The sequence below is a fragment of the Zychaea mexicana genome (genome assembly GCF_025766255.1).
Source record: "Zychaea mexicana strain RSA 1403 chromosome Unknown BDB00scaffold_23, whole genome shotgun sequence".
Classification (NCBI taxonomy): Eukaryota; Fungi; Mucoromycota; class Mucoromycetes; order Mucorales; family Lichtheimiaceae; genus Zychaea; species Zychaea mexicana.
The window spans coordinates 168,260-190,888 of record NW_026516686.1 but is presented as its reverse complement, the minus strand read 5'-3'; the positions used below and the strand labels follow the sequence as shown (position 1 = coordinate 190,888).

The 22,629-nt window shown below is 43.3% G+C and overlaps 6 protein-coding genes across 6 annotated transcripts; 1 reads left to right on the top strand and 5 right to left on the bottom strand.

Annotated features, from left to right (window-relative positions):
* Positions 1-1,179: 1,179 nt before the first annotated feature.
* BDB00DRAFT_268359 (uncharacterized protein) lies at positions 1,180-1,639 on the bottom strand. The gene has a single exon (XM_053116727.1). The coding sequence runs from the start codon at positions 1,483-1,485 to the stop codon at positions 1,246-1,248; it is 240 nt and encodes a 79-aa protein (XP_052981322.1). The 5' UTR covers positions 1,486-1,639; the 3' UTR covers positions 1,180-1,245.
* On the bottom strand, positions 1,482-4,328 carry BDB00DRAFT_815680 (amino acid permease-domain-containing protein). The gene is made up of 7 exons (XM_053122925.1): positions 3,809-4,328; positions 3,510-3,596; positions 3,303-3,391; positions 3,159-3,219; positions 2,902-3,091; positions 1,737-2,811; positions 1,482-1,600 (listed from the first exon to the last, which is right to left on the bottom strand). Exons 1-6 carry the CDS (start codon positions 4,092-4,094, stop codon positions 1,794-1,796), a joined length of 1,731 nt encoding a protein of 576 aa, XP_052981321.1. The 5' UTR covers positions 4,095-4,328; the 3' UTR covers positions 1,482-1,600; positions 1,737-1,793.
* Positions 4,329-9,298: 4,970 nt separating this feature from the next.
* Positions 9,299-13,068, top strand: BDB00DRAFT_815665 (GNAT acetyltransferase 2-domain-containing protein). Its single transcript, XM_053122924.1, has 4 exons — positions 9,299-9,441; positions 9,540-9,631; positions 9,704-9,998; positions 10,102-13,068. The coding sequence occupies exons 1-4, from the start codon at positions 9,334-9,336 to the stop codon at positions 12,859-12,861; spliced, it is 3,255 nt and encodes a 1,084-aa protein (XP_052981320.1). The 5' UTR covers positions 9,299-9,333; the 3' UTR covers positions 12,862-13,068.
* On the bottom strand, positions 13,069-16,959 carry BDB00DRAFT_815663 (Rho GTPase activation protein). The gene is made up of 10 exons (XM_053122923.1): positions 16,458-16,959; positions 16,234-16,367; positions 15,881-16,129; positions 15,560-15,754; positions 15,084-15,473; positions 14,618-15,008; positions 13,926-14,526; positions 13,765-13,835; positions 13,524-13,677; positions 13,069-13,453 (listed from the first exon to the last, which is right to left on the bottom strand). The coding sequence occupies exons 1-10, from the start codon at positions 16,684-16,686 to the stop codon at positions 13,435-13,437; spliced, it is 2,433 nt and encodes an 810-aa protein (XP_052981319.1). The 5' UTR covers positions 16,687-16,959; the 3' UTR covers positions 13,069-13,434.
* Positions 16,960-17,034: 75 nt separating this feature from the next.
* On the bottom strand, positions 17,035-18,427 carry BDB00DRAFT_815659 (uncharacterized protein). The gene is made up of 6 exons (XM_053122922.1): positions 18,218-18,427; positions 17,993-18,120; positions 17,730-17,862; positions 17,539-17,639; positions 17,419-17,455; positions 17,035-17,335 (listed from the first exon to the last, which is right to left on the bottom strand). Exons 1-6 carry the CDS (start codon positions 18,326-18,328, stop codon positions 17,309-17,311), a joined length of 537 nt encoding a protein of 178 aa, XP_052981318.1. The 5' UTR covers positions 18,329-18,427; the 3' UTR covers positions 17,035-17,308.
* A 367-nt stretch (positions 18,428-18,794) lies between these two features.
* On the bottom strand, positions 18,795-20,426 carry BDB00DRAFT_870770 (uncharacterized protein; the record flags this gene model as incomplete). Its single annotated transcript, XM_053126753.1, has 8 exons — positions 18,795-18,819; positions 18,900-18,955; positions 19,029-19,162; positions 19,234-19,333; positions 19,409-19,546; positions 19,639-19,713; positions 19,801-20,048; positions 20,144-20,426. The coding sequence occupies 8 exons, from the start codon at positions 20,424-20,426 to the stop codon at positions 18,795-18,797; spliced, it is 1,059 nt and encodes a 352-aa protein (XP_052981317.1).
* Between the last annotated feature and the right edge of the window lie 2,203 nt (positions 20,427-22,629).

Here is a 22,629-nt window from a genome sequence, read left to right as displayed (position 1 = left end):
TTTTTTATATCTAATCAATCCGTAATGAAGAGATATAATATACGTGTACCGGAGCTTGACTTGTTAGTAGCTGTAGATTGACAATGCTCAATCTATGGGATATCGCGGGAAAACACTGAAAACGCCGATGCCGCTTTTTGTCGATATCCCTAAAAGAAATTTGAGTTGAAACATAGTAAGCGATTGGATCACTGTAATATTAGGACGAGCACATTCAGTACTACGCTCCATATGTCCGTGCCAGACATATCATGCCTCTGTTTCGCAGCTGTAGTGAAACGTTGGAATCTCTATACCTTCATATGGATGGAAATGGAGATGTTACGTTGCTGACGCAACAATATGCCAATCTTCGCTTCCATAGCAACGAGTGAGAGTGCAGTGTTATACTTAAGGCTAGTGTTTATACAAGGAAGAGGGGCGGCAAGAACCCCAGTAAAAGTTGGTATGATTTATCTATATCGGAAAACTGAGTGACGCCCCCTATAGCTACATTTAAAGTATATTAGCAATAGGTCTCACAATCTTGTTCAGCCGTATATTGATCATTTGCAACCCGTGACGACCGTTACTGTAGAAAGCATCAATAAAGCTTGTAGCAGCTTCTGAACTATGTATTGTACTAACTCATGGTGTCTTTATTTTTATAATATTTACTAGTACTAAAGAAGCTGGCCTCATCCTTATTAATGTACTATAGAGCATTTTTGAAGTACAGTGAATCTACCTTAGCTAACGAGAAATATCATCAATTGCGGCAAAGTTCAGGCTCGTTTCTTACCTTTCGGAGAATTCATGGCAAAGACTGAACTTGCAGCTTTTTTCCAGGTTACACAATCATTATAGCTGTCAAACGCGACTCTCCGGAGAAGTGACTTTTCAATTAGATATAAAAAGCTATAAACTTCATAGCTTTTATTTTCTTTTTCTCTACAAGTTCCGACAATCAATTTCAACAGATGGGATCGTTTAATCAAGATAATCCAGAGGATCCACAGTTAGAAGAAGGAAAAAATGTGGAAGAACAGTCAAACTGCAGCAGTAGTACGCGAATCGACGAATTGAATACTGATCCAGCCAACCCAAAGGTACGTCGTAATACCACATCTTTTTCTGTCGATCCAATTACATGGGGATGCTGTACTCACATTATATATAATTGAAATTACCCCCAATATTACAGAACTGGTCAAACGCGAAGAAGTGGATCAATTTTTTTGTTATTTTTTTCAATGTATACATAAGTTACTTTTCAGCTTCTATATATGTAAGGTTTATAAGAAGTAGCTCAGGTACGAGTTGGGGTAATAACCCACTCATGTCTCTTCTTGATGGAATAGAACAATTATTGCTGCCAAAGTCAAATGACATGCCATGACACATACAAACTATGTCGGATATTGTATAAGGCACAAGTCGAGCCATTGCCATGATAATTAACAGCAAATGTATCCTATTCAATAAATGTACGTCTGAATCAGACATTACCTTATTCTCAAGATCACTAGATTAATAGGAATGACACCTTGTAAATAATATATATTTTGGTACATATAAGAATAGATGATAGTACATATTAGACGTTACATGTTTTTGTTTGCTAGACATGGAGAGATAGTAGAGATAGTCGTTGTTGATAAAAGTAATAGTAAAGAATGAAAGAAGAGTCAGTATATATAGGGGAATAAACTGATCTATAATTGAAGAGGAGTAGCAACAACGGAGATGATTCTTACAGTATTATAAGGAGATTGTTGGTTTTAAAAGTGGTGTGAGTCGAGAGGTATATATCTCTAGCTGCGGTCGTGCTGATAGTCGTAATCTTGAACTGGATAAACTTCTTCCTTGGACGTATCAGCATGAGCATGTACTTCAGCAAAGCGACCGATCGGATCACGATGCAATTTGGCATGGCGAACACCATATGCAAAGTAAATGACCCATCCAACACCCATCCAAACAAACAGACGCCAAATGGTAGTAACTTCAGCTACAGCAATCAAGAGGACGCAAATGACCATACCAAGAATTGGAAATACGATAAAGAAGTATTTGCCACCGGGGATCTTGAACCAACGCTCCACATCGGGACGAGTGAAACGGAGGACAATTACACCAGCGTGAACAATAAAGAAAGCCAAGAGAGTACCGACCGAGGTCATGTTACCGAGCAAATCGACAGGAAGAACAGCTGACAAGAGAGCTGTAATGGAACCGACAGTAATAGTGGCAATATAGGGAGTCTTGAAGCGAGGATGTACTTTGGCAAATACTTGAGGGAACAGTCCGTCTTTTGCCATCGAGTAAAAGACACGCGTTTGACCGAGCAACATGATCAAAATGACAGAGCTCAGACCTGCCAAGGCACCAATGATAGTTATAATCTTGAGCCAAAGCCAGCTTCGACCGGTACGTGCCTCAACAGCCTCAATGGCAGTAATAACGGGTGTGGCAGTGTTGAGCTCAGTGTAAGGAGCGGCACCAGTCATGACAGTACAAAAAGCGATGTAAAGGACAGTGGTTACAACAAGCGAGCCAATGATACCGATGGGCAAATCTCGCTTGGGATTCTTGGCTTCCATGGCGGCGGTGGTAACAGAGTCAAAACCAATGTAGGCAAAGAATACAGTTGATGCTGCCGCAAAGATACCCGGAGCACCAAAGTAATGCCAGTCGCCAGATGTGTTGGGCGGTACATAGGGATCATAATTGGATCGGTCAACAAAGCCGCACATGGCAAAGATGAACAGGACGACAACAATAAGCTTGATGATGACAATGACGGAATTGACCCAAGAGGATTGTCGGATACTAGAATGAAGAACAAGTATATTAGAGTGTGCTTACAGCAGATAATGATATGCCCTGCAAGAGTATTGACCAAAATACGAAACACATTACCCAACGCAAAGGACAATTGTGATGAGCATGATAACAACAAAGCCAGGAACATTGAAAGCGTGGCCCTCTTCATAATAAATTCGAGCAGGGTTTTCATCCCAAATGACGGTTGGTTCAGTCCAGCTGTCAGCAAAGACAATGCCGAACAATCCAAAGAATTTCTTAAAATAACCGGACCAGCCAACACCAACTGTTTTAAACAATCTGCATTAATGCGAAAAGATTATTATTAGGTTCGAGTGAAAAAAAAAAGTTACCAGTGGCAGCTCCGACCATGTATTCCAAGATCAAGTCCCAGCCAAGAATCCAGGCTACAAACTGATAAGGTAGAAAAAAGTTACGTTTAGTCGATTAGTGTAGGAGCAACCTGATAGAAGCTTAGTTTAGAACATAAAATATACCTCGCCCATGGTTGCGTATGCGTAAGTATAAGCCGAACCAGACACTGGAATCATAGAGGCCAGCTCAGAGTAACTCATTGCGGCGAAACCTGTGTATATTATCATTGAATTGTCGCCGTTCGTCATCGTCGGCGTTGACTTTGTTAGTAATGTGCTGGTTGGGTTCCGTATGGAAAGTATGTATGTGATGCCATAACGAAACTTTACATGATGCAAAAGCGGCGACGATGAAAGAAACAGTAACAGCCGGACCCGCATTTTGAGCAGCAGCTTGGCCAGAAAGGACAAAGATACCTTACAAACATTGTCATAGAGTAAAGGCCATCTTTGATTAATTAAGAAGAAAAGGACTGCCTTCTTATTCACGCACACATGCATTTTTGCTTGTTTCTGTTTGTTTGTAATCTTTGTTTTTTGGGGATCACACCGTCTTGTGGGTGTAATATGTGGTGTATATAACTGTTCCATAACCTAAGCCCCCTCTCCAAGTATAACAAGAGCTTTACCTGTTCCGATAATGGCACCAATACCAATGAAAACGAGTTGCCACCAATTCAAGTATTGTCGCAGCTCAGTATTACCGTATTCAGCATGCAAAAGCTCGACAGGTTTCAAAGTGCCAAGGCGGCGACCCCAGTACTGAACTCCGGTTTCATCAGGACGACGCAAGTAGCTTGCTGGATCAACTTTAGCATAACGCAATTGGAATTGTTCTAAGAAGCCCATGCCGCCACTACGCTTGCCACCAGCTTCTTCGACGTAGTTAGCGTCGAACGACTTGTTTTCTGCCATGACGTAGATACAAAAGGGCTAGAAAATAGAGGCAAAAAAAAAGTGTGAAGGGCAGTGTTTGTCAAAGAAAAGTGTAAAGAAGAGAGAGGAAGAAGAGAAGAAAAGAGAGCCGTGAGATTATTTTCCCTTTTGATCTAGTAAAAAGCAGGTGTTTCTGATTGCTTATCATGTATATACGAAACAGTGTGGGTGTGCCTGTGTGAGGCAATCTGTTCCTGTCACTTGTAAAAGTTGGATCGCATGCCCTATTACTAAAGTGGTCTAAATACAACAGGACGGCCATAGGGCACTCCATGTGTAGTACAATCCTTGCCACAAGATGACCACCACAAGAAAAAGATCCAGTCCGCGCTAAATTGTCTTATTCCAGTGCGTTTGTGTACCCGTTCACAATCTTGCTATCAGTTAATGATAAGCAACAAAAAACTGCTGTCTTCCTGGTGAAAGTTCCAAGGGAGCAGCATTAGGTTGATAAAGCACGTAGCAGTAGCAGTGGTTAGCAGAAGCCAGGACTCGATTTTCATGAATTCGGTAGTTTACTGTCGCCCTCTAATGAGGAACCTGCTTTGCTAAGCAAGTGTGTGAACGAGCCTAGCTCAATAGCCACATGCTTCTCACCACCCCCACTATTTTAAGCACTACCAATATGCAGCCTGCACCGAATTTTCTTCATGTCGTCCTCTTTTTTGATCGGCTGTTGTTGTCGCTATCATTAGTCGCAATAAAAGTCATGTAGTTTTACGCAACAGGGAAAAAAAGTTAAGTTATAAAACTGTAGTAGCAGCATGTTTTTTTATCGCGGGTGTTATCTTGTATACACTTTGTGATCTACCATCTATAAGCCAATAAAGGAGAATACGAGCGAATGGCGTATTTGGGAAATTTGACCTTATTCCAGCAATCACGCGCACATTATCGGGGCTGTGGTACTACTGAATGGGGAACCACACACTTGCTATAAGCGGCGGTCCGCTGTCGTACAACATACAGAGAGAAGTATTGGTCGATTTCCGTGTGTATTATGATGCGCATCAAAGTACCTTTCTCACTTATATCAAACATATCAGGTAACACGTCCCCATGCTATTATGCAGACTTGTACTAAAAATAAATTATATAAACAATGCGGAAGCCCTGATGATTCGCTGAGGTATAGATGCAAGGCAAGGCAAAAGCCATGGCGTGGTGTGATCTGCTTCAGCATTTGCAATACATTAGTGTTTTGGAATAGCTCTGTATAGAGTACAGTAGTTAGTAGCAGCGAACAGCAGTTGAGTACATACATTGTTGTTTAAAATGTATATTTTTATAGGTATGATAGGATAGAATACTGTACCGCGGACCTGTCGATGAAAGGAACTGATATATCTTTGTGGAATATAAAAACTTGGTCTGAGAATATGATGAATTGGGACAGCCAGCGGTCGCCTTCGTTTTATTTTGGCAGATTGTGCATCCTTAGACGAAGTAGCAAAGTTCTCCCACGCTGTTTTGGCTGTTGTATTTCTCCAATCTGCCGACTTGTCCTCTAGAACGGTCAACCACTCCAAAAGATCAGACGTGTAGTTGTGTCCTCGTACCACTACTGGAAAGTAGCGAAGTGATCCAGCTCAGGTATGATATCTGATTTTGTCCGTGTGCACCTCATAGCTATGATAAGTAAGACTTGTAATGTACTGATGATGTGAGTGTTGTTCCATACCGTCGAGCCGGTGGTAGCAATAACCGACACGTTCGGCATTGTTATGCATATGGGCACCATGCCAAGTTTTCTTAATCCTATCACTAATCATATGTGGGACAGAGGGGGTCAAACCATGCGAAGCTCAGTGCTCTGGAATACTGTTTCTTCTTTGTTTGATGCTTTGAAGAAAAGAAGATCAAGAAGAGCACCAGAACAGAAACTGTAAAGAGCAGTTACTACTTAAACATACAACAGTTGTAAATCGTAACATTATTGGTCTTTTACATACATTTTTAGTGGTGGCGTGCTTCGAAAAGCTTCCACAACGCTGTACACCCGTACCAAATACATATAAAACAGTATGAAAAGAGGATTCCACGACCACCATTCGTCATACAAAAGGCTCTTACATATTCTTTCCTCGTTTATTGACCAGAACAGCAGCAACAAAAAAAACCTTCTAATTTTGCCAATAATATAGCACTCAACCTCGCCCTTTGCGTTTACTGAGCTCGCTGATCTTTGTAAAATAATAAAGCAGTAGAATTATCCTTTTACTGTGTTATTTTGTGCACATGGCCACACATGCTTTCTTGTACATCTTGTGATAATCCGGAAAAAGTAGTTCTTTTCAGTTTAAGTTTTATCTTTTTCTTCTTTTTACAAAACAAGCAATAATGTACTACCCGAATGGACGGTATTGACACACCAGTCCTAAATTGTTAGTCAATGTATAGGAAAGCCTTGCGTCATACTTCAGAGAAGCACCCACTTTGAGGGACCGTGTGGCCCGACGTATCATAGATATGTTGTTCGACTTACTTTTAAAACCAATATGTCGACACCATCGATGTGCTGTCCTTGAACGGATGTACTATTTACAACTGCTGTATCTTTTTTTACAACTCCATTTAGTTTGATGATTCATTTTGCAAATACCGTGTTTTTGTTTGTTGTGACGATCATCGGAGTAAGAGAGGGTTGAGTGTGCATGATTCTTCTGAGCGTCGCCATTCTTCTTTAGTATTGGTCATCATCACTCTTATTTTGTCATCAATTGCTTGTTGTTCAAAAATCGACTGTTCGGTGTACCGTATGATCGGTTACTTTGCTGTTGTACTGCACGCCCGGCATACATTTATCGACAGTTCAGGTATTTTTGAAAAGCATGGATATAACAAGGTCTACTTTAGAGGCAGTCATTTAGAAGGTATAGCTTATTGGAAAGTCCGTTGGCTGCTGAGCCAGTAGACTAAGAGCACCCACAGCGGTCGCTGTTATGAAAACGTCAAATTTAACATAACAGGGCATATCGTGCAGCGGTTGCTGTTAAATCAATGTTAAACTTCACGCGTCGTTGGTTTAAATAAAGGATAGACAGGGACTGTATAAAAAATATTATTTCTCCCATTCTCGAATCTTCCAACAAGCCCGAAATAGAAGACGTTGTGCTGTCCCTGCGCGTCAGAAAACCAAAACGCAAGGTCATGGATCGCCAACGCTCTGTATTTCAGATGATAGTTATGCAGGATTATTTTAACCAAGTCCCAAGATACGATGCGACATTTTTTTCAACGTCGCTTCCGCATGCAGCGGGAGCTGCTTTTGCGTATCGTGCAAAAGCTAAAGTACACGTACTTCCAACAAAAACGGGATGCAACCGGGAAAGTCGGCTTCCACCCTTACCTCAAAGGAACCGCAGCCATGCGCATGCTAGCGTATGGCAGATCCGCTGACGCTGTTGACGAATACACTAAGATGGCTGAATCCACAGCAAGAGAGTGCTTGATGGAGATTCTGTGAGGGTATCATCGAGTGCTTTGGGGAGGAAATATCTTCGTGCCCCAAACGAAGAAAACCTCAAACGTTTGTTGGCCCTTGGAGAGGCGCGAGGGCTCCCGGGCATGCTTGGCTCCCTCGACTGCATGCATTGGAAGTGGAAGAACTGCCCCACGGGTTGGGCCGGCATGTACACGTCTGGCAAGGGAAGGTAGCCCGACGGTCATCCTGGAAGCCGTCGCTTCGCAAGATACGTGGATCTGGCACTCGTTCTTTGGTGTTCCCGGGTCCTGCAACGACCTCAACGTCTTGCACAAGTCCCCCCCTGTCGACGATGTCATCAGCGGTCGCTCCCCAGCTGTCAACCACAAGTATTATAACAAGGGGTATTACTTGACAGATGGGATTTACCCACCGTGGGCCACATTGGTCAAAACCATCCGGCATCCCGTGGGCAACAAAAAAAAGGTACATGCTTGTTTATTATATAAATATTTCTACCTAATTTAACTCATTACCTTGTTGATCTAGTTGTTCGCCCGGCGACAAGAATCTGTCCGCAAGGACATTGAGCGCGCTTTTGGAGTGTTGCAACAGCGTTTTGCAATAGTCCGGGAGCCTGGACATTCGTGGCACGTATCACACCTCGCAAACATCACGAAGGCGTGCATTATCATGCATAACATGATCGTTGAGCACGAGCGGGATGGGTACGAAAGGCAGTGTGAGTTGGATTACGACAGCTGTTCTTTCTTTGTTGCGCCATCCATTCAACGTGGTGGACAACCGGAAGAACTTCCCCATCACCAACGTCAACGGGAAGTCCATGACAAGGCCGCCCATACGAGACTACTACTCGATCTTGTCGAGCATATCTGGGAGCGTCATGGTGACGAATAAAATCATGCATTAAGAACGTACCTGTGATTCCGCTATGATGATATAGAAACAATGTTTATTGCTGTTGCTCCTCTTCCTCGCACCCATCTTCTTCGCCTTCTTCCACATCGTCTTCCGCCATTTGCTACTGCTTCTCCAGCTCCTCCTTCAGATCCGCAACGATCTTGTCTTGCATGGTCTCATAAAAGTATTTGCGCAACGGGGGAAAATCCGAGGCATCCACACTCATGATCGCATGCTCAGCCATCAACTTGTCGCTGTATGCGTTCATTTTTGCAACAAGAACACGCTCACGATCGATCTCTAGCTGGATTCGCATCGTTTCCAACGCTTGATTTTCGATCGTTTCGTCTTCACCAATGTCGTCCGAAGCGCGTTTTCTCTTGTTGTCCTTGACTTGCTTTTTGCCACTATTAGCAGGGCGGAAATCGACATACTTAGGCTCGTTCGAACTATAAACTAAACTTTGGTTACTACTTTATCTTTGAAATTGCTTTGAGCGTAGATATAAGATGTGTAAAGCTGTGGTACCTTCTGTTCGTCGTTTTCGCCACTTGCAGGATCGGCCTAAACTTTGCCTTTTTTCTTGCGTTGGGAGAGGGCGGCGGAACCATCGGCAGGGGGAGCAAAGTTTGAAGTAGTAGCAGTGGTATTCATTTTGAGTGGAACAAAAGTGAAAAATAAAGCAGACGTTTTTTTTTTTTCCAAAGCAAATTTTTTTTAAGTGGAGCAAACTTCTTAATTCGCATTGCTCTACATCCAAAAAAGGAAACCGGCTTTGCCACATTTTTTTTTTCGGAGAGGGGAGCCTGTCAAGCATATTTTTTTTTTGAACTTTCGTCCTGACCTTTTCCCCAGCTTTTGCTTAATCAACCAATGGTCAGAAAGGTGGTCGATTCTCGAGTGGCTACACTCATTAAGAACTGTGTGCAAACCAAGCATCGCTCATTCTTTGTAGTTGTAGGCGATAAGGGAAAAGAACAGGTAAACTTGCAAAGCGGAAACGACAATGAACAGATCGAAACTCTAATGTTGCCCTGATCTAACACCATTTGAATTTTTGTTTTTTATTCTCTTCTTAGGTTGTCAATCTGCATTATTTGCTGGCTCAAGCTCAAGTTACCTCACGACCATCTGTACTCTGGTGCTACAAGAAAGACCTTGGTTTCACTAGGTAAAGATTGACTCAGCTACTTGTAATTAGAAAAAAAAAATATGTAAAAGCTAATTCGCATACATGGTGTAGTCATCGCAAGAAACGTGAGGCAAAGATCAAAAGGGAGATCAAGCGAGGAACTCGGGAAGCCAACACTGAGGATCCTTTTGAACTGTTTGTTACGGTTACCAATATTCGATATGCCTACTATAAGGAGACACAAAAGATTCTCGGTAACACCTATGGCATGTGTATTCTCCAGGACTTTGAAGCTATCACGCCCAATACCCTCGCCCGAACCATTGAGACTGTTGAAGGCGGCGGTATGGTTGTTCTCTTGCTCAAGAACATGAGCTCGCTCAAGCAGCTGTACACAATGGCTATGGTACGTTAAAAACCAATGGAAAATGGGTAGTGCATCCATATGGATATAGGAAGAAAAAACAGTGAATTTACCATTGATCTATGCGAAAAAAATTCAATGTTAGGATGTCCATTACCGATACAGAACGGAAGCTCATAACGATATCGTTGCTCGTTTTAACGAACGATTCATCTTGTCATTGGGTTCCAGCGAGAACTGCCTTGTTGTCGACGACGAATTGAACGTACTTCCCATCAGCATGGGCAAACACGTCAAGCCTCTGCCAGTTAAGAGCGCCGAGGAACAAAAGACAGAAGAGGAAATGGAATTGGACGAGTTGAAGGAGTCGCTTGCGGACACCGAGCCAGTGGGATCGCTGGTCAAATGTGCACGTACGGTGGATCAGGCCAAGGCTGTCCTCACATTCATCGAAGCCATTTCTGAAAAGTCGCTCCGCAGTACGGTTGCCTTGACAGCAGCGCGTGGTCGTGGTAAATCCGCCGCTCTCGGTATTGCCATGGCATCCGCCGTTGCTTATGGCTATTCCAACATTTTTGTCACCTCGCCGAGCCCCGAGAATCTAAAGACGCTCTTTGAGTTTGTCTTCAAGACATTCGACGCACTCGGTTATGAAGAACATCTCGATTACGATATCGTTCAATCCACCAACCCTGAGTTTAACAAGGCTATTGTCCGCGTCAACATTTTCAGACAGCATCGTCAGACGATCCAGTACATTCAGCCTCAAGACGCTCATGTCCTCGGTCAAGCCGAATTGCTCGTGATCGATGAAGCCGCTGCAATTCCCTTGCCCATCGTTCGCAAGCTTTTGGGCCCCTACCTCGTTTTCATGGCATCCACCATCAACGGTTACGAAGGTACTGGCCGATCTCTCTCTCTCAAGTTGATCCAGCAGCTTCGTGAGCAGTCGCGCGGTTTCGTTGGCAAAACGGGTGGCGTTGCCAAGGATGCCTCGGGCGAGAACGTGATGGTGGGTCGTGACATGGTTGCCAAGAAGCAAATCGACGACACCGAAGGTTTGGGAGGTCGCACACTCAAGGAAATCAAGCTTGAGGAACCTATTCGTTACGGACCCAACGATCCTGTCGAAAAGTGGCTGAACGAGCTGTTGTGCTTGGATGCTTCAATCATATCCAAGAACATCCAAGGTTGCCCGCATCCTTCCGAATGCGAGCTGTACTATGTCAACCGCGACACACTTTTCTCTTACCATCCTGTCAGCGAAACATTCCTGCAGCGCATGATGGCACTCTATGTTGCAAGCCATTACAAGAATTCGCCCAACGATTTGCAGCTCATGAGTGATGCTCCAGCTCACCATTTGTTTGTGCTTCTTCCTCCCATGGCTCATGCCAGCACGAGCCTTCCGGACCCACTTGTCGTCGTGCAAGTCTGTTTGGAAGGTGAAATCTCGCGCCAGACCGTCATCAACTCGCTTTCGCGCGGTCAGCGTCCTGCCGGTGACATGATTCCTTGGCTCGTCTCGCAACAGTTCCAAGATGATGACTTTGCAAGCTTGTCCGGTGCACGTGTCGTTCGTATCGCCACTCACCCCGATTATGCCAACATGGGTTACGGTTCGCGCGCTCTTGAGCTCCTGAAATCGTACTACCAGGGCGATATGTCTAGTTTGAGCGAGTCGACGGGTGACGATGAGGAAGAGACCATCACGCGTGTGGAAGACGATGAACTGGAAAACGCTGACCTGAAGACAGATCAAATTAAGGTCCGTGATCCGCTCAAGATGCCTCCTCTTTTGACCAACTTGAGCGAAAGACGACCACCCCGTCTTGACTACCTCGGTGTCTCGTACGGTATGACGCCCGCTTTGCACAAGTTCTGGAAACGCTCCGGCTTTGTGCCCTTGTATGTCCGTCAAACGGCCAACGACTTGACTGGCGAGCATACATGTGTGATGGTCAACACCTTGGAAGGAGGTCTTTCAAGTGCAGCTTGGTTGGATGCGTTTGCTGGTGATTTCTCCAGACGTTTCCTGAGCTTGTTGTCGTACCAATTCCGTGAATTCCCAGTCATCAATGCACTCAGCGTGCTTGAGGCAGCACATCACGGTCGCCAAGAATCGAACAGTATCACCAAAACCCGCCTGGACATGCACTTCTCGCCTTACGATCTGAAGCGTCTGGACTCGTACTCGAACAACATGCTTGATTACCACGTTATTCTCGATTTGATTCCTACTGTTGCCTTTTTGTACTTCCGCGGCGAATTGTCCCCTGGTGTCAAGCTGTCTGGTGTCCAAAGCTCCATCTTGATGGGTATTGGTCTTCAGCGCAAGTCTGTTGAAGACTTGGAAAAGGAACTGTCACTGGCTAGCAACCAGGTGCTTGCCATGTTCGTCAAGATTGTGCGCAAGGTCAGCCAACACTTTACCCAGGTCCAGAGCGACGCTATCGAAGAAGAATCGCCGGAGCTGAAGAAAAAGAAAAAGGAGATTGAAGCAGCTGCAGCTGCCGAAGAAGACGAGGAAATGATGGGTACCAAGGATAAGCGGGATATTGAGGATGACGAAGCATGGCGACCGCTCAAGCAGTCCATGGACGATGAACTGAAGGAAGCTGGTGACGAAGTTGTCGATGGACTCAAGGCCAAGCAGCGCGAGATGATTGACAAGCTGGATTTGTCACAGTACGCAATTGGTGGCGAAGACAAGGACTGGTCGGCTGCTCAAGCGCAGGTGGAAGCCTTGAACAAGGGCAAAAGCAAATCACCAGTCGTCAGCATCAAGAACGCAAACTCGTCAAAGAAGCGCAAGAATGTATCTGCAAACGAGATCATTGCTAAAGAAAACAAACAGTTCCAACCTAAAAAAATCAAGATGTCAAAGAAGACCAGAAGATCATAAATTTATTGCTATGATATATCCCCCCTCACATCCAACCCAACCCAAAGAAAAAAAGAGAAAAGGACTGCCACTTTTTCTCCGCTCAACTTCTTTTTGCATTGTCATTCATTTTGTTTTTTCTGTACAGTTAGTTCAAAAGAGAGGAGAAAGTTTCCAAATGTAATACTTTTGATGAATAAAATATATATATAAATTAACAATAATAGTAATTATAAGCATTCTTTTTTGTGGGCTCGTAAGTCTCTTGTTTTGTTTTACGTTGAATATGAAATAAGATCTTAAAATAGTCATAGAAACAAAAATGTACTTTGTAATGTATATATACGGAGGGGTGGGGTACGGTGCTGGAGTAGTAATGGAGGTGGGGGGGGGCGAGTGGTGATGATGGTGATTAAGTCTTCCTACTACTATGCTGTCTGCAGGAAGCATACTAACTGCTGGGTTTTTGCATGATGGCGACAAAATAATGGAGTATGACGGAATTTTTGTAGGTATTCAAAAGGGGGGGGCGGGCAAGTTGGAGCGATAAAGAAGAATGTGTGTATGGGTAGAGAAGATTAGAGGAAGATAACTTTAGGAAAAGAAGCCGGTTCTAGATTAAGCCAACGTATCATGTCAGATCACAGTTGCATCATCTGCTTTGGGCCAGCAATAACACTTACTTGTTCTTGGCCATGAATGTCTTGGTGAGCAGCTGCAGCGTCTTGGAAACATTCAGTTTGATGTATTCAAGGTCTAATAAGTGCACATTATCCTGTTGCTTCTCCAATAGATCATCCAATTTCAGATCGATTTCCAGAATGGGCTTGTCTCGACCTTTTTTAATTCATAAAGTTAGTTTAGTCTCATGGCAACCCCATGGCAACAGATACATGTGCTCCTTTTATGTTGGTTGGACTCTACCTTTATAGTGTAACGATATAATAAAAGTCCCTGGAATAGGGGACGAGATTGTCAAGAAAATGTTGCTCCGTCTAGTAGAAAGCAAAAAAGGGCTTAGCGCGATTCATCCAAAAGAGAGACCCAACTCCCTTTTTGTTTACCACTTCTAGCGCAGATCATACCTATACTCTGGCACCTCAGTCTCGGCAATGATTCCTTCACGTTCAAGCTGCTGGTGCGTGTACTTGACAGGACCCTGCATATGTGTTTTGCCAACCTTTTGCTTGACTTTGCCCTCGGTGACCTGGACACCAATGCCGACCTGCTTCTTGTTGGACTTGTCGCCTCCACCACTCTGAATGCGGACATTCTGCAAATAGGCCTTGTAGCTTTCGAGCTGACTCTTTAGATAATTGTTGTGATCTTGGATCGTTTGATAGACGCTCTCGAGCGAATGCATTTCCTCCATCACTTTGACTTTCAGATCGCCAAGGTGCTGTAACTCTTGTGTAATTTCCTCAACAAGCAACCGATACCCGTCGCGTCGATCCGTGACACCCGCTTCTTCGAGTTCCCGTAACATTTCCTTGACCTTGATTCCCTTGCGCACAAGTTGGGCGTCATTGGCGGTACCAGCCGTCTCAGCGATGCGCTGCAAGTTCAATGGTTTGCGTGCTAGGTGTGGCAGCGAACGGATCAACTGTACAAAAATAGCCTTGGCCTCCATGTACAAGATATCGTTTTGTGTAATATTGTTTTCCGACATGAGCGTCGTTGTGAGATCTTTTTAGTGTAGAAGCAAATGATTATTAAAAATCCGCATAAAAGTTTGTGTGACGTTACTAAAAAGACCTCTTTTTTTCATTTGCATTACCTTGGATAGGCATCTCCCATCGACTAAATAACGGCAGCTCGATAGGCTTGTTGTCTTTTCTAGGGACTTGAGGCGGCGCCGGGCCTACCTCTGTCACAAGAATGCGCAAGTGATCCGTCTCTTTTGCTGCCAAGATGTCAATGTGCTGTTGAAGCAACGCTTGTGTGTTGTAAATTTCGTTGGGCGTGATGCTGATCATAATGTCCTTCTTTGAAAGTGCCATGTATTGGTCCATTTCCAACGACTCGTAGAAATCGCCTACTTCGCATAGGTCGTTCAAAAACTTGTTGATGCGTGCCTTGTTGTTTTCGACGAATGGGTTCGTGGGGATCATGTATGCTTCCTTGGCGTACGTTGGCTTATTTGCAAGGTTTTGTAACATTTTGGCAATCTGGTGGAGCAGCAACATATCACGTGTAAGTTTGACTCTTCATCTAAAAAAGCGCGTGATTTATGGATATGTTACCAGGGTCAAGGTTGTGCGCGCGTGATTGCTCGGATTGCCATCAACCAGCATGTAAGCTTGGGGCGTCACAATAGCAGGGTTCACAAAACGTAGAAAGAAAAATCCACCGATCAAGGACGATATAGCATATTCGCTGGCATCAGGGTACTTGCGTTTCGTCAGTGACCGGATCTGTTTACAGATCCACCGGATACCATAGGGCACTTGGTCGAGTGAGTTGATGATGGTGCTCAAAAATGAGTTGGCAAGGTCAATGAGTCGTTGTAGACGAGGTTCGATCAATGCCTTGACGTTTGGATCAGCTGCAGCCTCTTCAGCCGATGCACTCTTGGTCATGCCTGATTCGCCCCCGCTCTCCATTTCCGCACGTTCAATGATTTCCTCTTGAACCTTTGTAGTTTCAGCAACACCGCACAGGGTCAGTATCCTCTTTGTAAGCTGCGGTTGGCATCTCCACGGAACTTTGTTTTATTTACCTTGAGTGGATTGATCTGCAAGTTTAAATTTTCTCGTTCAATCAGATCATTGATTTTGTCCGACAGAACAGACTTTAGATACGACTGGCCAGGTCCGCGTCGTGTGTATGTGGTCATCATGCGTGATACGGGTGTGTTTGCTCGCAACAACGACGTGAATTCTGCTGTCGTCTCGAACTGGGCTGCAAGCACATTCTGAAAGAAGGTTTTTTTTTTAGTCTGAGTTAATCTGTATTCATTCTCTTTTCCCACCCTTCTTAAATCGGGTTTCTATTGTTCTCTCTTTGATTATTTTTTTTTTTAGGTTTTGTGTGATTGTACCTGGAACATGGTCAATAAGAGATGCTCTTCACGACTTTCGTACTGATTACCATACAGCGTAAACATCACTGTTTGTAACAACGTGTCGATTTCAGATAGGCTCACCAAACGACACAGCGTTGCGATATGGCGAGGCTCGCTTTGTAGCAAGAAGAATAGGTTCCCATATTGCTGCATTCTTCGATCATCTGGATAATGGTCATCGTTGTCGTCGTCGTGTTCTTCCAAATGCGAAGCAACTTCGTTTTGCTATTTCAGTACTTGCAACAATTAGTAACGCCATTTTTTATTATAATCATAAGAATCATGGCAATAAGCTCCTCTTTCTTCTATCAATCAAGATCTGGACGTACCTCATCCAATGCCATTCGGTTTTGAATTAGTAAGGCGATTCGCGAATCGAGGAACCGGACATCGCGTTCGAGCATAAAGTTCTTTTTCGACTGTGCTGATATCTTGGATTTCATATCACGCAATGTACGTTGAGCTATATGGATTTTTTTTTTCAAAAGAGTTTGTTTTTAACAGCTGTTGCCTCTTGTGTCCAAACGTTTTCTTTATTTTTTACGAGTCTAACCCTGTGCCAGTTCGTCTTCGACTTCGACGTCCTGTTCAGCTGCCATGGAATAGAACGCTGATACGGAATAGCGTTTCGAGCTTCTGCCGCCGCGTCGAGTGGAGTGGTGGTGGTTGTTTGCAGCAGCAGCAGCCACTGCTCGACTGACGATCGTGCTGGTCTGTGGATAGCCCAACGACGGGATCATCCCACTGCGTCGATCCGTCATTACGCTAGTATGAGCGGTCATGTAACTTGCAAGAGTTATAAAAGGTTGTAGTGTCGTGTGTGCACTATGTGTTCGCTTCTACACCAGTTAAAAATAAGGGGGAGAAAGGGCTTAAAGTGGGAATGGCTTGTTCAATGTAGATCACAGGCCGTCCAATTACTAGGGCGAGAAGGAAGAAAAAAGACGAAAAGAAGGTGGGATGAGAAGACAAAAAGTGATGTGAGAAACGGGAAAAGGAGAACCTTGAGGTCCAGAGGCGCGAAAAAGAAGTGAGAGAGAGAGAGAGAGAATTCATGTAACACAAGGCGATATAAAAAAAAGGGTTTTGATGACACAGTGGGCCTTTTATTATTACTAGTACGTGATGTGCTTTTGCTTCCTTTCCTATTCTTCTACTCCTCCCTTTCCACCTTTAGTGCGAGTGTGTGTGTGTGTGTGTGTGTGTGTATTATTGGATACTCTGTGCGCTCGGTGTGTGATGTGTGTGATGTGTCTTGCGTGATCTTGTTACGTCGATCCTTAGGGTAATATAACTTGTTGTGGCCCCCCCCCCCTTTATTTTTTTATTCTTATTGATAACCATGATCATCTCCAGACGCAGCAAAACGAACACACACACACACACACGCATCCATTGCGTTTCTTAGAGTCGCATATTGTACTCGAACTCCTGTTGTATGTGTGTGTGTGCGCACAAAACGTGTGAGTGCAACCTTAAAAGAAATTTACATACAATAAAAAATGACGCCTTACCTCTTGCGTGTTTTGTGCAATCCAAAGAACCACCGTGCTAGATAGATATCAACCACACAGTACACGTTTGTTAAGCTTCGTCCCTTCTTCCTATTCTCGCTCGCAATGATAGTTCCTCACCTGATCATTATTAGTCCACACTGGACGACAATCGCTGCGCCATAGTATGTGTATGGTTGAGCAGACTCGAAATAGACAATGTACTTGATAATCAGGACGCACTATATAATATCCCGAATTTCTCTTAGCTCCAATCCGCGGGATTTGCAGACACTTTTCACTCCTCCGCGTTTATCGTCATCGTAACTTACAAAAGATCCCGCAAATCCGCCCGCTATCAATGCAAATCCAAGAAATAGAAACAAACGAGCTTTCCACACCAGGCTGCTGCCTGCATATTCATATGCATCTCCATGTAACCGTGACTTGTCAATCAAGTTGATTCTGCACAATGTATCCATACACACAGTCAGTATTTTTGTCTTTTGAGCTCTTTCTCTCAACATACGGCCAACCTCCCCCCCCCTTTTCGTTGCATATGTCGCCCCACACATTTTAAAAATTCTGTACTTACACAACCATACCCAATGTCGACAATATACCAGATACCCAATCTTCAAAGCCCATGTGGGCTTTTGCATCTGTGTCCGATTGTGCTGAAATGATGAGTGCATCGATGAATACCCACCAACCTAGCGCAAACTATTTGCAAACATAAGAATCCCGGAAAGATAATGAATAAGATAATTGTTCCATAAAAAACAAAGGAATAGCTTAGTCTGTCTCAAAGAATTATTACCAAAATGCCTGATGAGTAGACACCAATTTGTCGTGCTTTATGAGAAAGTGCACGGAATGGGTTGGGGATAATAAATATGGACCGTGGTTCTTCGTCGTATAGTCGTGGCATAAAGAAAGAGAAAGAGTGCTGAGTGCGTGTGTGCGCTGCTGTCGGAGAGAGGGGAACTTTTTTTTCTGTTGCTCAAGGTGAATTGTTATCACGACATACACGTACTTTCCATCTGTGCGTCACATTTCTTCTACGTATACATGCAAGAGCTGTCGTTGATATGCCACACTCATGACTTGACTACCTCGCTCGTATGATGGTCAGAAGCCCGGCCACGGAGGAAAAATAGCGAGATGGTCAAAGTATCTGAGGCTATACACACAGTGAGCATAGTACATCGGCTAATAAACAATTGGTTTACCACTGGAATAACAGATATCGTTCCTGATTGCTAAAGCTACTCATATTGACTCGACTTTAATGATTTATATGTACAACACCACGGGGTAAAAAGTTAAGTTTTATTAGATGCTTATTTATGCCATAATGAAATGTGAAAGGGAAAATGTGCAAGTGCAGTGTAGGTTTAATCAAAGATTTCTTTTTTGAGTCTAGTAAAGAAAACGTAAAAAGAGCAGATATTAGTGATATGTTGACAAAATAGCCTCAACGTTCATGACATATTACTTACTCTTCGTTGATGAAGAAGAATACCAACAGCAACTTGTACACATCGCCACCTTGGAGCTATGCAAGAAAAGGTAAGTATCAACACAACCCGAGACCTTTAATCATCATTGCCAATATCAGCATTACTTACAGGGACAAGCAATGGAACAATGTGCGGCATCATGTGTTCCAAATAAGTGTTGAAAATATGGATAATGATTTCAGAATCACTGGGTAGATCTGCCTCACTGAGAAGACTGTGGTACCGAGGTCTGTTGACCAATTCTAATTTTATAATTCGAGTATTAGCCGTCTCACTATTTCCTTTTAAATTCCAAGCTTTTTAACTTTCTTACCCTTCAAACGTTCCAGTACATGTTGTCGAGCACGATCGTTTTCATATCCCTTCACTGAAATCAGCTTTTGGACTAGCATGATAGGAAACGCGTTGTCGGCCTGGGAAAGACAATTGGTTAGCAAAGCGATTATCACATATTTCTCCTACCAATTCATCTCCGTTTATGCTCTTACCATAGTGTTAGGTTCAACTATCAACAATGCCAGAATATTAGGTGGACAATTCACAAAGTTTGTGCCTTGCTGTGGAAGTTGATTTTCAACAAGTGAAACCGTTTTCAGGGTAGGATCCATTATATTGGTGGTAAGCCACTAGAAAAATAGCATGAGTAAATCCTGATTAGCAAGAGCAGCTTTATATGTCTACCATGAAGCTTTTTTAAAACTCATCCTTCTTCAAATACCTGACGAAGTCTATCATAGTAGACCTTCGACGATCTATCTTCAAAGAGATCCCATTTCTTTCTCATATCTTCCTCCTATACCAATTATAATTTTTAAACGATTAGCAACTAAAGGAAAAGAAAGGATGCCCTTTTCGGTTCCAAATCGTCCTTCATCCATACCTGTTCATGTCTGAAACGGTCCACGATGATGGGGGAAGGGTTGAGTTGCCAGAGAGATTTATTTAAGCGCTCTGTCGTCTTTCGTCGATGAGTATAAGCGGGTCGATATTCTAGTTTTGGCAAACTAATGCCGAGTGCTGGATCGCCCATGCGTTCAGGAACAGGAGTATATGCGAGGTCTCTCCAATCTTGAGTACTGCGTCCCCCGCTGCCGGTATCAGCTCTTCGGAAAAGGCCTTGAGCTGCTTCTATTATAACGCGTTTTTACAAAAAAAAACCGTTCCGAATCAGAAAAAAGGTGAAATATGCATCCTATGCACACTTTTCTCCATTTGTAATTTACCTGCTGGCGAATCAGCAATCGGACCACTCCATGGCTGGTATTGAAGACGGAACGCTGGCATTGTTGGTTGGTAAGTAGTCGTGCTAAGTGTTGGCGCGCCTGTTGGTTGTTGCTGTTGTTGTTGTTGTTGGTTTGGAGAAGTAACCGGTTTGTTTGGTGAATTAAGTTTCTTAAAAAAGTTGTAAATGACGCAAGGTATGCTGCCAATGTTACGGGTGAGTGGTCCAACTTCAAAAGCTCCTTCAAAGAATGGAGACTTCCAATCAATGATCTGGGGAAACATGTGCTTCGAATGTTGCCAAATCTGACAAATACAATAGACGACGCCGCACGTTTCTGTATACCAAACAAAAAGAACGTGATCAATTAATCAAGCGAAAAATGCGACCGTCTCAAAAGAAAACAGACAGGAAGCTAACAAAAGGCTAACCATATCGTGTATGAAAGAGTTAAAAAAAAGTTATAAAGTACCAAGGAAATGCATAACAGGCGAAAACCAAATAGCACGTAGGATAGATATATTGAGCAGTTTAATCACAATGTTGACGAGGAGAAAGGCGCCAATTATCGCAGCATGCTTTTTGATGACGAGCTCATTATATGTTGAGCACGCCAGTAGCTGCTCCACCACAGTGATCATGATCGGCGGAAAAAAAAAGGAAAGGGGAAAGACAACGAACAGAAAAAAGAAAAGTCTCGCGTCACTCAAAACCAATTTTATGCTCGTACACCACCGACTCACTGGAGAAAAAATAAATCGGGACTGTGTCGGATTTGCCAGAAAATTACTGTTACCAGATCTTGCTTTCTTTCATTCTATATGTAAATATGTAATAACACCATAGAAGAAATTCCCGTGCTATATGGCTTCTTTGTGCCTTGTCTGAATCAGTTATCTCCTTGATGGAAACGCGTATTCATCCATAGTTGATTATCGAAAAACGGCCGCCGTCGATTTCCTCAAGGCAGCGTACAATGGTTTGGATATCATTTGGCATAGTGGGGCATCATAATTCTTATTACTAGTAGCTGATACGACTTTCTTTTTCAATATCTGGAAACGCGTATCCATGCCTTTTTCTCGTTGATACATAGTGTGTTGACATGGTAGAAAAGTTATCTAGATACTACATACAAAATATGATCTGCCAAACATGATGTATATAAAAAGTGTATGCGTAAACAACCTGTAAAAGTCTCATACCCTGATGTATCTACAAAACAGATGATGTTGCGTGCCAGACATCAGATCCATCGCTCCTTATATATCAGACTCAAGCCGCGTTATGCTCACAATGCACTACTTGGCCGGCTAGATAGAATATATGTCAGTAATCAGATCTCTGTATCTGATGCAGTGCTGCTGCCTTGACCTGTACAGTAATTAGGTGATCCGAATAGCATTGCGTACTCCTTCTCCGGCGAAATATTATGAGGATTACCACACGCGCTGCGACCCATTTTGCCTCTCGGTCCTCGCGCAGCGTATGTAGTCTTTTGCCAAAAGTTTGTTCTGATAGGACAATATACATCTCTTCTGTAACAAAGTGGGTAATATTCGAGCTTCAAACAACATTGTTCTATAAAGATGATTAAGTTTTGTACTGAGAGAAATATATGTTATCGAACAAGGTAGGTATATGAAGAAAATATGAGATACTGTAGAATATTTCAAGAGAATTTTATTCACCGCTGTCACTATCACTTTCATCTGTAGGAAAGGGTATCATTCCATATACTCTACTGTCATCCAGTATTAGTAATGCTCTAACATAATATACACTAAGGTCTTGCCGAACAATGCGCGCTGCCACTTCCGGTACAAGGACACGTTGAGCGAAATGTATTGGTTGCATTGGATGCATGTGCTGTGCAGGAAGTGATCCTGTCACTGCAAGCTCGGTAACCGCAATAAGTAACATAAGGGATGCTCCACTGGCTTCTTAGTGGCCAGTATAGAGGATTTTTCTACCTCATACCGGACGTCTGGACAGTTTTGAACATGAATAAAAGCCAAGTAGCCAAGCATAACATAGTAAAAGTTAACTGGGTCGTAATAATACTGAAAGGGACCATATGGTAAGCTGAATGGAACAAAATATGCAGCCAATGGTGCTAGCAACTTAAATTCAAGAGCAACTGCAAAAGAACAGGATATAGTGTGGATATTTCACTCGAGCTTTACTATAACACTAATTCGGCAACGACAAGAAGTGTACAAAGAGCATGTCAGAGACACAAGCGACGTCGCAATGTGAAAGCTTGGATGTGAGACTATTGCTTATAGCATCGGAGCAGTGACAGGTCATTATCTGAGCCACTTTTGATGAAATGGACTAGAATTGGTGAGGCATGTAATAGTTTATATTTCAGTGGCTTTGAAGGCTTTGTTTCCCATTCTGCGAGATGCTTTTTTCAGTGTCTCAACAAGGAAAAGCTTTAAGATGCCAAAAAAAATTTTTTTTTGTTGTATGTTATTGTACCGA